Source organism: Diabrotica virgifera, chromosome 10 (assembly GCF_917563875.1).
Source record: "Diabrotica virgifera virgifera chromosome 10, PGI_DIABVI_V3a".
In the NCBI taxonomy this organism is placed as follows: Eukaryota; Metazoa; Arthropoda; class Insecta; order Coleoptera; family Chrysomelidae; genus Diabrotica; species Diabrotica virgifera.
In genome coordinates, this window is record NC_065452.1 from 88,037,860 (window position 1) to 88,053,516 (window position 15,657).

Sequence of the window (15,657 nt, forward strand, 5' to 3'; positions counted from 1 at the left end):
AAAAATGTTGTTGCTTAGTAAAAAATCCTTCTAATAATTTAATTTAATCTGACTTATTTATATCGGCAATTCAGACATATATTATACATTTTATAGTAGAAGACTTTAAAATGATATTGCCACTATTTATGAGTTGCGTTTCTGTGACGACTTTATTGAAAGATAGTTCATTCGATTAAATATTATGTTTATATGAGTTTAAGTCACCAATGATTTTAATTAAAATTACCTTTTTAATTAACTAATATTTGATGTTTCATTTTAAACTCCGAAAATCGTCTTCCAAAAGATTATTTTAAAAACTTTGCAAAACGTATATCCTACAAATTGTTGTGTAACAGTGTCACTAATGCAAGTTACTATTGATGACACCAGAACTAATCTGCACTGAGAAGATTAATACAATATTATACCATTTAGAGAACAAAACGTTCCAAATATTAGTGGGGACCTAATATGGTTCACTGATGGATCTAAAGCTGCTCATGGTAGTGGATCAGACTAAGAGAATCAACATTTATACAGATAGAAAATCGACTATTCTGGCAGTAAAAACCCACTTATCAAAACTGGTGTGGAACCGCAAAGATCTCTAAAGATATGTGGAATCACAAAGCTCTCTAAAAGCTAATAAAGTGTATTTAATATGAGTATCGAGTCATGTATGGGTGCATGGGAATGAACGAGCAGATCAGTTGGCAAAAAAAGCTCTAGAAAAACGTTAACAAGCCAAGAAACTTCTGTGGCATTATTAAAGATGCTACAAAAAACGAGATTCAGAAGTGGCTGATAAGGAATCATCAACGTAAAGAAGAACCACTCAAGGGCAAATCCATACTTAAAAAGTAATCAAAAATATTGACTTTTTTTTTTAATTTCGAACAATTTGATAAACCTCAATAAACGAAAGATCTAAACGAACACTGAAGTGGTGACTGGAAATTGCCGTTTAAGAAACTACCTACACAAACCAGATAAGGTGAATGAACCACGGTGCAGAAAGTGCGAAATGGAATAAGAGAGAGAATACAAATCCTATGCTTTTATAATGTGTTAAGTGATTTGAGGCAGGAATTCACTGGTCAAGTGAGGTTTAAACCAGAAGACATACTAAAATTACTAATAACAAAACTGTTGACCTTCATTGAGGGCACAGAACTTATTAGAGTTTAAGGAAAAAACACTTGGTCTTACGACTAAGTGCAACAGACGAACGAGACTTATCTGATTTAAGATGAAGAAGAATACAGTTCATCAACAATACTGGCCTTTTTCAATAATGTTGCATCAACAAGTGCAAGAGACGATAATAGTGATTCTGAATGAAGTGTCGATTTTTAACACACTTGATAAAACCAAAGCTAATACTCAGAACCCGTTAATGACCAACATAATGTAAAAAATAAATTGAATGGGATGGCACATTTGTTATATTGGTCAAAGTAAATAGTGGCTTAAGCAACGTTCCATTCAACACACAAGTGACTGGAGCACAAGAAAAACCTGTTGTGCGTTAGTAGACCACCAGTTAAAGACAGGACATAAATTTGACTTTAATAATGTAAAAATCTTGGAACAAGTTGACAATTATAAAAAAACGATTCTTTCTTGAGTTGGTACATATTAACAATACTCCCGATTCCATTAATTATAAGACTGACAGTAACCATTCACATATTGCGACGTTCTAAGTTATGCATAACATAGAACATTTCCTAACCTTTAAAAAACAAACATAAAACTCACTCAATCTCGTAGAGTTACTCTACTTTAATTTTTATTAAATTTATGATAATATCAGTCTGACATACACTAACTCACTACATACCATCAATTACATTTTATAGATCAATTTAACATGCTGCTAATCCTTTCTAGTTGTAGCATCTCTAATATTAATTGTAAATACCTTTCCACCTTACAATGCTGATAATACTGTCTCTTGTTTACTTTAACCGTTGATTGAATACCCTAATTCGGGTATTCAATCAAATATTTAATCTATTCACTAAAACTTTTTCAATATCACACTTCAGTCTAATAGACTAAAATGTATTTCAGTTACTCCCAAATACGTCAAAATCTAAAAATTACTAAATCAATGTCATCAAGATGTGTTAAGGAAATTTAAATTACTGTTCTTATAGTTGTAACTAATTGAATATTCAGCCTTTGTTAACATTTAACCTTTCTAATACTTTTCGTGATTAATAAATCGTGACTAAAAATATTGAGATATAGAATAAAATAGAGTTTTTTTCCTAGTGATCGAATTGATGATATTTTAATCCAATTCACAGCGTATTGTCGAAAAAAATTTGAACAATATTTGTGCGGGAAAATTGTAAATGTTAAACTTATAGTGTGCATACTTTGTAAAGTTGTAACTTCCGCTACTGCATCCAGTTTATGATAATAACTCGAAAAATGATGTGAAACTGTTCGGGTGATGAGTTGGGAAGGAAGTACATAAGAACCAATTTTCAGCATCTAGCATAAAATTTATTCAGGGGCAGTTTCGGTTAATATAACTTTATACTCTTTGTTTCTATGCAGACATCCCATAAAATTTCCTCGTACTACCCTTAATTTATTTTCTCAAAAAACATTAAACTCCAGTCTTTCTTGTTTTACATCTGTATATTTGGGTTAATTTAAAAACAAAATGTATATGAAAACTACTTCATTATCATAAAGAAACCGGGAGCTTGATGGTGTAAAAGTTTTATTAGACTTTTTGGATTACGCCTGACGTGATGTGCATTATAAATACAAAAACTCGCTGAAACTTCGGAGTTGCTAGCCGTGTTCCTCTAAAAACTTTAATGACAACTTTAATGCAATAAATAATTGTTTATTTCGCAAATATAGAACTTGAGAAGCGGCAGAAATATTTTAAATTAATTCCATTAAAATCGTCTGGCATCGTAAAAAGTGTTTTCAATTATTTTATAACAAGTTTTATGTTTACTGTTTGTGTAACACTGTTAAAACACGTAGGCTTAACGTTGACAAAGAAATAATTCGTAGATCATCATGATGACACATGACAAGATTAATCTCAACAAGTAATCTACATATCTGAATAGTTTTACTGGATCAATGTTGGACATACATACGCATTCCTTAATTTCGTCTATTCTTCTATCTCCTTGACCTCGAGTTTACAAATTGCAAAATTATTTCAAGGCAAGAAGCAAGGTAATATTGGAATGTAGGGGGGAATAATAGAAGAAGCTATGAAGGAAGCAGCTCAAAAGAGGTTAGCTCAAGTTAAGAAAGGGAAAGATAAAGAACATCTTGAAGCCGATTGCAAGAAAAGCCTTAATAAACGGAATGAGTCAAGACTAAAAGATATGGAAAAACCAAGTGACGAAAATAAAAATGAATACAAAGTGAAGAGAAGAAACGCGAAAAATGTGTATAGTAGGAAGAACAAGAAGCATATAGATAAAAAGCTTCAAGATATTAAAGAGCAATATATTAATAAAAATGTAAGAAACTTCTACTAGGAGGCGAAAAAGAGCAGTGACCAATGTGCAAGGAAACAGAACTACTACAAAAGTAAAGAAGGGCACCTAATAGGAGATAAGCAGGGGAAGCTAGGTAGATGCAAGGAGCATTTTAGAGTGCTGCTAAATGAAGAAACGGATGGAAGTGATAAGGCGCTAGTGGAAATGGTAGAGGAAGTTAACGACCCGGCGGAAATAATGGAGACTCCAACCGTGGAAGAAATAAGAGAACTCATATACAGCATGAAAAACAACAAAAGTGCAGGCAGTAATGTTATTACTGCAGAATTAATCAAGCATGGGGGAGAAGCACTTATAACGTATATGTATATATAGCTTACTGACGAAAACCTGGGAGCGAGAGGAAATGCCGGAAATATGGAGAGAGGCAATAGTATGACCCATTCATAAGAAGGTTGATAGAGCAGTGTGCGAAAACTACAGCGGTATCACTTTTCTACATGTAACATTAAGGTAGTCGCCAGAGTCATAATAAGCAGACTGAAAAGGCACTCAAACGAGCAGGTTGGTGAATAACAGAGGGGATTCAAAAAAGGTAGATCCACCAGATCAAAAATTTTTGATAGAGCTTGATGGCATAAAATTTGTATTAGACTTTTTGGATTACGCCTGACGTGATGTGCATTATAAATACAAAAACTCGCTGAAACTTGGGAGTTACTAGCCGTGTTCCTCTAAAAACTTTAATGACAACTTTAATGCTGTAAATAATTTTTTATTTCGCAAATATAAAACTTGAGAAACGGCAGAAATATTTTAAATTAATTCCATTAAAATCGTCTGGCATCATAAAAAGTATTTTCAATTATTTTAGCAAGTTTTACTTTTACTGTTTTTCTAACACTGTTATAGCATTAAAGCACGTAGACTTTAACGTTGACGAATCATAATATGACAAAATTAATCTCAACAAGTAATCTATCTATAACAGCTTTACTCGAGCAATATTGGACATCAGCATTATCATCATAGCATCTACACTCTTAGAGGAATGATTGTCGCCCTAAAGGAGTGATTATCATAGAAGAGTGACTGTCGCCCTCTTTGAGCTTTTCCGATTCATTTGTCGCGGTGAATTAGTCTGCATTAACATTTTTGTTTTACAATTGGTTGTGTGACTTGTCGTCTTCTACAATATTTCTCCATTCGTTCCTGTTTTTGCTTATGCTTATTCATTCTCTAACTCCCATCTTAAGGTCCTCAATTATCTGGTTCTCCCATGCCGTTTTCGGTCTTCTGCGTGATCTGCTTGATACTGGTCTCCATTTGTTGACTTTCTTCATAACTACTTCTGGATTTCTCTTTTCTGTATGACCCATCCAGCTCTGTGCCTTGATAAATCTGACGATATCTTTTCCTTTCAAAAGTTCTCTTACTTCGTAGTTCCTCAGTTTTCTAAATTCATTAAGTTTAGTGTGCCCGCTATCGGAATCCGAATCGGAATGATTTTTCTCTCTAAGATCCTCAATCTTTTCTGATCTTTCTGTGTCAAGCACATTACTTTAGCACCATATGTGAACTGGTCTAATTGCTGCTCTATAAATTTTCAGTTTCAGTTTTTGGAAATATAAGATGTATTTCCACTAGGTTCTGTTTCCGGCCAGGATTCTTTCACTGATTAGTATGTTTCTATTATTAGTTCCATTAACTGAGACCCCAAAATATTTAAAGTGTTCTACGGTTTCAAACTCATCTTCACCATTATGTAATAGTGTTGCCTTAACTATATTTTATGAAAATATTAGGTATTTTGTTTTATTTTAATTTATTGCCGAACTCCTCTTGGATGCTTCTCGGCGCAACCTCACAAATTCTTCCTGTTTAGGTTTCTGCTGATCAATGCTATGCCGTCAGCGTGCCACAAGTTGTGACGTCGATGTTATAATTATTGTAACTTTTATTTCGGTCGCTTTTATTGTTCCTTATAATATATCAACATTCAATAGTTGATAGAGAGTTGCCCTGTCGTACCCACTACAGTTGCTATTTCTATCATCTGGTATCGTACAAAGTGTGTAGCATGCAAATTCGCTACTTTGTAGAATTTATTTTAATAAGACCCACTCTGCATTTAGAGGTCCTCTCAGATAGCTGTTGATTTTCATTTTTAGCAAATATTTATTAGTTGGTCCATTTATATTCTTTTTGTGCACCCTGTATATACATTTTCAATTTTATAATGAAGTTAGTGATGCCTGATTTAAAATAGAAAAGTTATTTCCATTATGTCGAATAGTATTTATTGAGAAAATATTATTGTCATTTTCATTTTAAAACGTTTACTTCCAGTAGGTAGCCGTTATTTCTAGATATTTTATTCCGAAGCAAAATTATTTATCAAGCCATTAATTTTTTGTAATTTTAAAACGTTCAACTTTGCCAATTTCAATAAGAGTGTCTCTCTCGTTATCAGCTGATACTTACCTTCAGTTAATTTCTTTTACTTTCATAAATACCAGGCTGGACCCTTTTTGGTTCATTTCTATAATCAGTCGTGTGATGGATGACCGAAGTTAAGTTTAACGTTTGAGTTAAAGTTAAGATAACTCTCAGGAATAACGTGCTCATAACTGTATAGGTAAAATTTGGTGTGATGTATCGCTCCCACTTATGAAATAGTTATATCATCAACGTTATATTAGAAAGAAGTTTTGAAGAACAAATTTTGAAGTAACAAAGAGAGCCTTATGTACAAATAGTACAAGTTGGAGTGAGCGCGAGAGATTGTTCCGAACATACCCGTCGTCGGCTACTGCCGATGACCGAACAGCAAACAGCTGTTTGGGTTCCTTGGTGTTTCTAAGTTGCTTTCAAACGGTAGATAGAAACAGGGTTGCCAGATTGGTATATTTTCCCAAAATTTTGGGTTAATTTGAAAGCGTCTATTGAAATTTTTCTAAGCAGAAATTGTAGTGGGATTTTTTGGGGGCGAAAATTATGGATGATTTTAAGGGGTCATGGTAAATTAAATTTGCGAATGTACATAGAACTGTATATTATACTCCCATATAATCGAAAACGATAGGAACTATGAATTATTTCCATGGCCCTCGTTGATATTGTAGTATGAATTTTGCTTTACTGTTCTCTTCACCTGACTAATAATTTATTAAAATGCGGCAACAATTTAAATTTGGGGACTTTGGGGTATTTGAGCTTCAATTTCAGGGAATTTCAGTTTCTAAGTGGGGGATTTATAAAATATCATCTGGCAACTCTGGATAGAAAGCTCAGTAGGTACTTAAAATAAAATTTCAACTTATATCGCTCGATTTGATTTTTGTATAATTTTTAAAATTGTATTACCCTTCTATTCTTAATTATTAAATTACTAGCTTCTAAATTCACTTGATTTCTGTCCAAAAACAAGTCAAAGGATGAACCTAACCTTGCATAACTACAGAGTTATCTCATAACTTGAGGTTTAACGTCGCGTTATAAAGTGACCAGATAACTCAAGAACTGTCAAGAAATAACGCAAATAGTTAAGTTAAGTATGATACATCACAACAATTCGATGGTTATAACATAACTACAGGATAACTTTACGTTAACGATAACTTCGGTCATCCATCACAGGGCAGAATATCCGCAAAGTAACTACAGACCTAATTGGTAAGTTGTTTTTGTGGTTTTATCGTTTAGTTTCCAGTTCATATTTTTATTAATTGACTAACTCGAATTTGCACAATATATTTATATTTTTACCTATTTGTATTGTAAATTTGATTCATCCAATAAGAAAATAATTTTGGGGTATTTATTTATTTATTTTCCGTGAATGCTAATTGATTAGCATCAGCAGTTTTGTTAAATATTAATTATTTTCAAGTTTAATTTATTACGTTAATTGTATAGAAATATGTGGGATTAAATTAATTTAATTTTATTTATTTATTTAATTGTATTTTGTAATTGGGGTCTTTAAATTAAAACATTTGGGGTCTACTATTTCGTTTAGAAGTCACCTATATGATTTTATGATTTTCTGTGCTGCTGGTGGGGAATGTTAGGGTTTTGTTGACTTGGGTGGTAGGGGCCTTTCATAAATTTATGCTGCGGGTTATCTACATCTTGATTTCTCTTCTAGGCACCCAGGAGAGGGGCGTGGCCCTAGCCTTAACTCGTCTGTTTAGGCCCAGAGAATAGAATGTTCCCCAGAAAGTAACCACATCGTGACTAGTAGAGTACCAGTTCCTCAAGACAGTCACCCATGGGTTCGACGAACAGTTAAATAGCTCCGGAGGCAACCACCATACATCAAACTTCCACCTGACGCCTCCCGAAGAAGATCTGGAGCTGTGGATAACCTAGAACAGCACCGAAAGAAGCCTTCACACCACAAGCTAAGTTTTTAATAGAATCTTGTACTTGCCTGTCAGCAGAGACATCCTTTTTATATAAAGTAACTTCACAATGACTAGAATGTAGATCCTGAATTATAACAAAAGAAATGAGAAAATAAAGCATTTATACCGAAATTCATTCCTTTTTACTGATAGTGTACCGTATGCCTGGAGAATGCAGAGGAGTAGAATACAAGGACCCACATAAAGTCTCATGCTCGCCGTGTTGGTGTTGGTGATGTTATATCGAATTTGTTTCTTGGTCCAATGTTGACAGTTGGAGATGAGTTCGATATATCATTGTCAATATGGACACGACAAGTGTTTTCAATTTTTAGCAAGTTTTACGTTTACTGTTTATGGAACTGTTGGAACACGTCTTTAACGACTTTAACGTTGATAAGTCATAACATGACAAGATCAATCTCAACAAATGGTCTATATATATCAACTTTACTCGATCAATATTAGACATAAGCCTTCCTTAATTTCGTCTGTTCTTCTATTTTTCTTCACCTCGGACTTGCGAATTTTAAATTTGCCTACCCATCCCATTTTTTATGATTAAAACTCCAGTGCGAGTCTTATGGTTATTGAAGTATGAACATTAATATAATCAAGAAGCAAGTTAATTATATCTAATTTAATACTACAGGAGACTTATCTAAGGTCAAATTCGCCAATAACCGTTAGGCTCTAATGCATAATAATACTAACAACTATTGTGTAGCTTCTTATCTGATTAGCGTTTCCTAAGAGTCTTAAAAGAGCCTCGACATTTACATGGTTGGAGAACCGTTGTTCATGGCTCTTTGAAAACGTATTTATTGTCTAGTTTCTAGTTAACCGTATCGATCTGGAGGTCTAGATGCAGATCACACAATTTGTGAAGTACCACGGAGCGTTGACTATGATCCTTATCACATTATTCTGCTCCTCCTCATTCTTTATTTAAGCCTTTGTCATGGCGTGATGATACTCTAAATACTGTTCCAGTATTCTATAGCGCAATATATAGCTTGCTGGGCTTCATGAAGGGATTTTCCAACTAGAGTTTTTATTTCGTCTGTCAGTCATGTTGGGGATATTTCTCTTAGTCTTTGGCCTTTTACATTTCCTTCTACTAGCAATAGTTCCATGGTCCCCTTTTTCTGCCTATGTGACCAATATAGATATAGAAGCAATATAGATATACTCGGTACTTTTTATAATAGCCTATTTTTTATAATATGAAGATGTTCCAAAATTAAGAGGTAGGTTCTGTGTTCTGTGCAGGACACGCGTAGAAATATTGTGTCATGTATCAGTTGCGTATGTAGCCATGGGAAAATTAAGGACATTGACCAACCTGAGCTTAGTATTCTTGTCATTCTTTTCTTCTTCTTCTTCTTCTTTTTTTTCTTCTTCTTCTTTTTCTTCTTCTTCTACGGCACTACAACCCAAATTGAACCTTGGTCTCCTTTATTTTTTGCCTCCACCCTTGCTTGTCTGTGGCTGCTCTTCTCCTTACACGGACTCATAAAAGGGATGGTGCGTAGCTGTTTACTGTGTCTTCCCAGCGCTTTCTTGGCTTTCCAGCCGGTCACTTTCCCTGCATTCTAGTATACAGTGCTCTTTTTGGTAGCCTAGTTATTGTTCAGTCTTTCCATATTTTAATCAATTTAGCTTTTGCGTTTCGGACCATTGCTAGTCTGTGCTTGATTTCTGAGGAGAAATCATCATCAAGAAGCCCAATTATACAAATATGTCTACTACTTCGAAATTAACCACTTGGTGTATGTGCGGTAGATTATTATTTGCCCTGTCTACGATTGTTAGTTTTGTTTTTCCGGTTTGCCGGTGATGATCCGAAGTGCGAATTCTTTGATTATCTTGCTTAGCCGTTCGCTCATGGTAATAATTTTGACTTTCATTCGAGGCGAAAGCCTGTGCGCAATCTACGAAACAGAGCAACATTGGTATAGTCTTCCATCGCATTAACTCTTATCTGTCTGGTGTTCAATATCTGCTCACGCGTTTCTTTTCCTGGTACAAGCCTGCCTTGTTCTTCGGCTATCTCTAGAAGTACAAAGTTCTTTAGTCGTTCACTAATTATATGTAGCAGGATTTTGCTTCCATGAGGAATGAGGGCAATGGTCACTTTAACTGCTGCATGCGGTTCCTAATCCTTTTTGTTATAGATAGGGATAAAGGTTGATTCAGACAACTCATCAGGATATTCACCTGTGATCCATATCATGTTGGACATATCCAGTAATATATCTATTTCTATCTCATCCATTTGTTTTAGAGGAAATGATAATAGCTAACTGTGGTTGGAGAAGAGATTGGGAAAACTTGGGAGAGAGATGGGGAGTGGAATTTGACACAGAGTGGGAAAATAGGAATTTTTGGGAGGATAAGGTGGAACAGGTGATATGAGCCATTCGTGTTGGGATAAGGGAAAGAGCATTGGAGAGGGCAACTAGATCAAATTTCTGCAATCATTATAGAGAGTTAATGGGACTCGGCGTTGACATGGGTTATATGAGGGATGAGGTGAATTTTAATGATATAAGGTGGATATTCAAGATTAGATGTGGAGTATTGTATCTAAATGATAGACCTGGTAGGGCTGATGATAGGAAAAAGTGTGCTTTGTGTAATGAGAGGGAGGTGGAAGATATTTTGCATTTCATGGGACGATGTCCGATACTACGTGAATACAGAATGAAGTGGTTCAGAAAAAGTAGATTAGATTGGGAAGAATTGTTGGAACTTATGAGAGGTTTAGGCTGGAGGGAACTGGTTGGATATGCAAGGGATTCATGGAAGTATAGACACAATCTAGTGTTGGAATATAACTATTAGACTCATGACATTCTATTCTTCTTCTTCATGTCTTGTGCCTCTTCACCAGTTCTTAACCGATTTTGAGCTTGTATTCACGACATTCTAATAGGTAAAATTTAATCTATACTTCTCAATTAATGAGTGACCTTTTATGCTTTATTAAATCTTAATTAATATTTAATTTAATTTTGTTTATATGTTTATTTTAGTACATAATACTTTATAAAATTTCATTATGTATTCTGGTGCCCGGTGTAAGCTTAACCCAGCAAGGGAATTTCACTGGAAACTATGATAGTTATCATTTTTTTCATATTCATTAGTTATATTTATTTATTAATAATTGTTAATTTTATTGTTAGTTATAGAAAAAAAATGTTGATTAATATTTTGGCCAACTCCCCAGACGACCAATGATCATGGGGGAAAATGTTTTATTAGGTGAGCTATTATGTTACTTTAAGCATTACTGTAGTTAAAAGCAATAAACATTTCTGAATCTGAATCTGAATCTGAACCATTTGTTCTAGAGTCTCCTCTTTTATGCCGTCTATCCCTGGACGTTTTTTTGTTTTTTAGTTGGTTGAGAGCCTTCTCTATTTCTGCTCGTAAAATTATTGGTTCTTCCTTTTTGACTGCATGCTTTTTGTGCTCTGAGAATGCTGCATCTCTTGGAGTGTCCTTTATGATCATATAATTTATTATTTTTTATTCTTAGTTTCTTTGAAGGAGCATAAGTTTATCGTTAATATCATGTGGTAATTTATCATTTGTGATTTTAAAGTCGATTGAAGAAAAGTTCCCTGTGTAATTTTGGCTTATTATCTTGACGTATATAAAACTACAGTGTGTTTATATTTTGTTGTGTGTGCAGATATATTTTATTAGAGATGGGAACAACTTTTTATTCATTATTATATCCACTTACTTTTTAGAGATTTATTGAATGTTGACTGATCTTCTTTAGATTTGGTTTTTTTGTTCTTTATACAGTTATAATTTTTATTGTATTTCAGTTTTTAGTTCTACTATCCGAATCCTTTCTAAAATATGTTTTGCACTCTCGATACTTTTCGTCTATTTTTCTATTTTTCTATTACTAGACCTACGATAATCTTGTGTTATTTACTAGGATCTTTATTAAAAGTCAAAGATAAAAATGATAGGTATTGGAAATCTTTATAAAAATCTTAGCTGTCCAAAAATAGGACGTGAAGAAATAAAAAAAACAACATTCATATCTATATTTTATTATGTACAACTATATAACAATTTTGTATCACATTTGAAATTCATGGTTGCTCGTTTCTTTGTTCAACATTCTGATTTTGTTTCAAATAAGATATTTTTGCCGAATATATCAACAATATTTGAGAAATATCAAAGTATATTAGGATTATTTTAACAATTTTGTTTCAATCAATCTGCGGCCAATATAAAATTTTAAGTCTTTAAATAAAAACGTTCTATAACCTAGTGTAAGATCAGAAAAATTACTACGAAATGAGGATTCTTGAAGGTAATGGCACGATTTAATTTGAGGAATATTCGATTTAAGCGATAGACGAAAAAAACAAGAATAGGAAAACTAAAGACAACAAATGTCGTAGTATATCAAGTGGTATTATGGGGGTTGTATTGTACACTATTAGAAGACATTTGTGTAAGATATTTTGTGCCACAGTATCAAAGATCCAATATTTATATCAATATCATCAGTGCGAATATTTAGATCAATTTGTGCTGGATCAGATGTTAGACGGCAAATAATGAGAGATAATAATTATAGATTTCTATGAAGATAATTGAAGAATAAATCTTGGACGAAAGGCAAATTGCAACGTGTTTCTGTTATTATAACTGCAATTTATTGTCTTTGTAAATATCTCAAAATAACTTGGTTATGGTTGCCAGGACATAAAGGAATAACAAGGTTACTGATAGTTTTGCTAAAGAAGAAGCTGCCACTCATGTTACAAAGTTGCATCGTAGAAAATGTTTAGAATCGGAAAATGCAGCTTACTGGGAAAATATTCCAAGCAAACACGGAGCAAAATATTATTAAAATCGCCTGTTCAATATTTACGTGAAAATACTAAAAAAAACAAGAGTAATAATAGGTGTCGTCACTGCACAATGATATCTACTCTTTAAAATGCTCAGAGTGGACAAAGTAACATGAAGATTCTGCAAAAATATAGAGGAAATGGCCGATGTTGGCGGTCAATTTTTTGACGGTAGACCAAATTACCTAAAGCAGACCTTTATAGAACCTGATGAGGTAACAAACATAGCTCCGAAACGAATAATAGGTATCGTTTTTAGTTCTTTGGACAAAAACATAGATGTAACATAATATATACAAAACATCTTTCAAATAGTAATGTGGAAATATTTCTGAGGCAATCGACCTCTTTGATTTCTTTAATCTACTAACTAAGTTAAGGTAGGATATAAAAGCAAATCTCATTTTCATTCATTGTCATTTTTCAATCTTCGCTTGTCCACTGCTGGACACAGACCTCCCTCATAATTTTCCATCTATTTCAATCTCATGCCTCTGGCATCCAATTCCTATGACAACGTTTTAGATCATCAGTCCAACGTATTGGTGGAAGACCTCTGCTTCGGTAGGCATCATCTCTTGGTCGTCTCTCTTCCAGTATCCACTTTGTCCATCTGTTATCTGTCATTCGAGCCACGTGACCTGCCCGTTTCCATTTCAGTTTTGCTATTCCCTCTACTGCATCAGCCACTCCTGATCTTTGTCGTAGCTGGCGGTTTATTGGAGCTGGAGGGTCAGATAATAGAATAAGTGATGAAGTAAATATCTAGGAATTACACTATCTAGCTGCGGAAATCTCAAAACAGAAGTGGAAGATCAGGTGAATATCGGCACCAGTATGAGCTGACATAGAGAGATAAAAACCCTTAATAACTGGATAGTAGGACGCTATGGGACAGAACTAGAAGTATAGCTGTAAGATATGGGAAACAAACCCTTATATTATTTAATAATTCGTCATAGAGTCTTAAATTTAAGTATTCATTTGCGTTTCGGATTGAAATTAGGTCATTAGGTCAAATACCAAGAACGTAATATTAGTAGACTAATCGTTAAACATGTCATGTTTAATTTCATTTTATTGTTATTGTAAACAGACTTTGGAGAAAGACTACTTTAAAGAATTCTAATTTCCATCGACAACTAATTCAAAATGAATTGCTGACCTTCCGTTACGTGAGGCCGTAAGCCACGACCTGTCTGTCCCAATTTTAAACACGTTGGGAGTTTCTGAAAGTTCGGATCTGAACCCCAGTTGGGCTAGAGCGGTGGAAGCTCAACGCCACAATACGACGGAGATACAATGTGGAGCAAACCAAGGGCTGGGTAAGAACGAGAAGAGTACAATGAAACGATCATATAAACCGCATAAGATATAGAGTAGTAAAGATGGCAAGAGATGGTTCCTTTGACGATCAGTGGAAAGACCACGAAAACGATAAAACGATAACTTACTGGAGACACAAAAAAGAAGAAGAAGAAGAAGACTAACCTGGCTGAAAAAAAGAAGCTTAAGAATGCATATTACAAACGAAAATACTTCTTTTTAGGAAAGTATTAACGCAAAAAATAAGAAGTTGCTAGACAACTGTTTGAAAATTAGTGAGACGAAAAAAATATAAAACAAGGAAGTTTGACATCTGTCTGAACGAAATTACGCTTAAAGAGTTAATCTAAAATAAAATTAAACAAAAAACATCGGACTCCATACAAAATAAGCAATAAGAATAATGTTGTCAGTCAAAATGGTAAATGGTAAGTTTTTTTTTTAATTTGAAGAAATTGGTACGCTTATTGGTAGTATGTTAAATTCTAGTTTTATAATGAATGTACATTCCCTATAAAACTAGAATTTTGTTTCTAGTATATTATATCTGATATAACACTTGATGTTTAATTAAACAAGGAACAGGTTACTCCAACAAAAGTGGAATGGACGGTTTCTTGGAACGAGCCTATCGGAACACCCCGTAATCAACGGAAAAGTCTATTAATTTTATCTATATCATAAACTTCTCTATCGGATCCTAAAAAAACTTAATCATTAAAAGAAAACGCTTTTCCGAAATTGCAGATGTTCTGTAACGATTTCCTTTTCTCGTAAGATTCTAGCGCATCCTGACTTTTTTCATCATCTGAAGGACCTGCAATCCTGGGAAGGGGCATGTAGGATAAAAGTTATGGCAACCGTTTCCGTCGACTCCGTTTATTAGCTGGCCCATATGGGCGGCAAAGTGGTATTTTGATGTCAGTTCGGCAGTTGTACTGATAGTTGTATCTCTGAAAACAACACAAACACATGAGATTCTAAAAGCGTATACACAATATCCCGTAAAGTTTTCCATTTTATTTTATAATTTGAAAACTTTACAGAGAGATCTACCAGATTACATTATTTAATAAAATCAAGTATTTTATTTGCTTTAGACATAGGCGTGCCTTCGGGTCAGATGATTGCTTATAATATAATCAAATAATAAAACACTGAAAACTCTTGTTTTCGATACTTCCACAAAATTAATTATATTTTATTATTACTACAGCTGTCTCGGCATAACAGTGTTGCCAATCGCATTTCTCTAGATTATCCGATGATCGCTCAAAAAATATCCGATTTGTCACGAAAAGGTACGCTAGGTCAAAAATTATTCTGTTATTAAAATCAATGTTGCCAATGTTATTCTTTTAGTCCCCTTAACAACCATCAAATAACAAAATCCGTTGTGCGTACGCCAATCAGTTGATTGTAATAAATTATCATTATGATAATTAACATAATTGATTAATTAATTAATTATTAATTATCAATTAACGTAACAAATATTAACATAATAATTGATTAATTAATCAATTAATCTCATAATTGTAATCAATTATGTTT

At 33.7% G+C, this 15,657-nt stretch overlaps 1 protein-coding gene across 1 annotated transcript in view; it reads right to left on the reverse strand.

Moving 5' to 3' along the window:
• Positions 1 to 11,945: 11,945 nt before the first annotated feature.
• The window catches only part of LOC126878648 (uncharacterized), a 148,031-nt gene continuing 144,319 nt past the window's right edge, over positions 11,946 to 15,657 (reverse strand). The window contains exon 3 of the mRNA XM_050641480.1: positions 11,946 to 15,056. Within this exon, the coding sequence (XP_050497437.1) occupies positions 14,885 to 15,056 (172 nt within the window). The 3' untranslated portion in view covers positions 11,946 to 14,884. The remainder of the gene's footprint in view (positions 15,057 to 15,657) is intronic.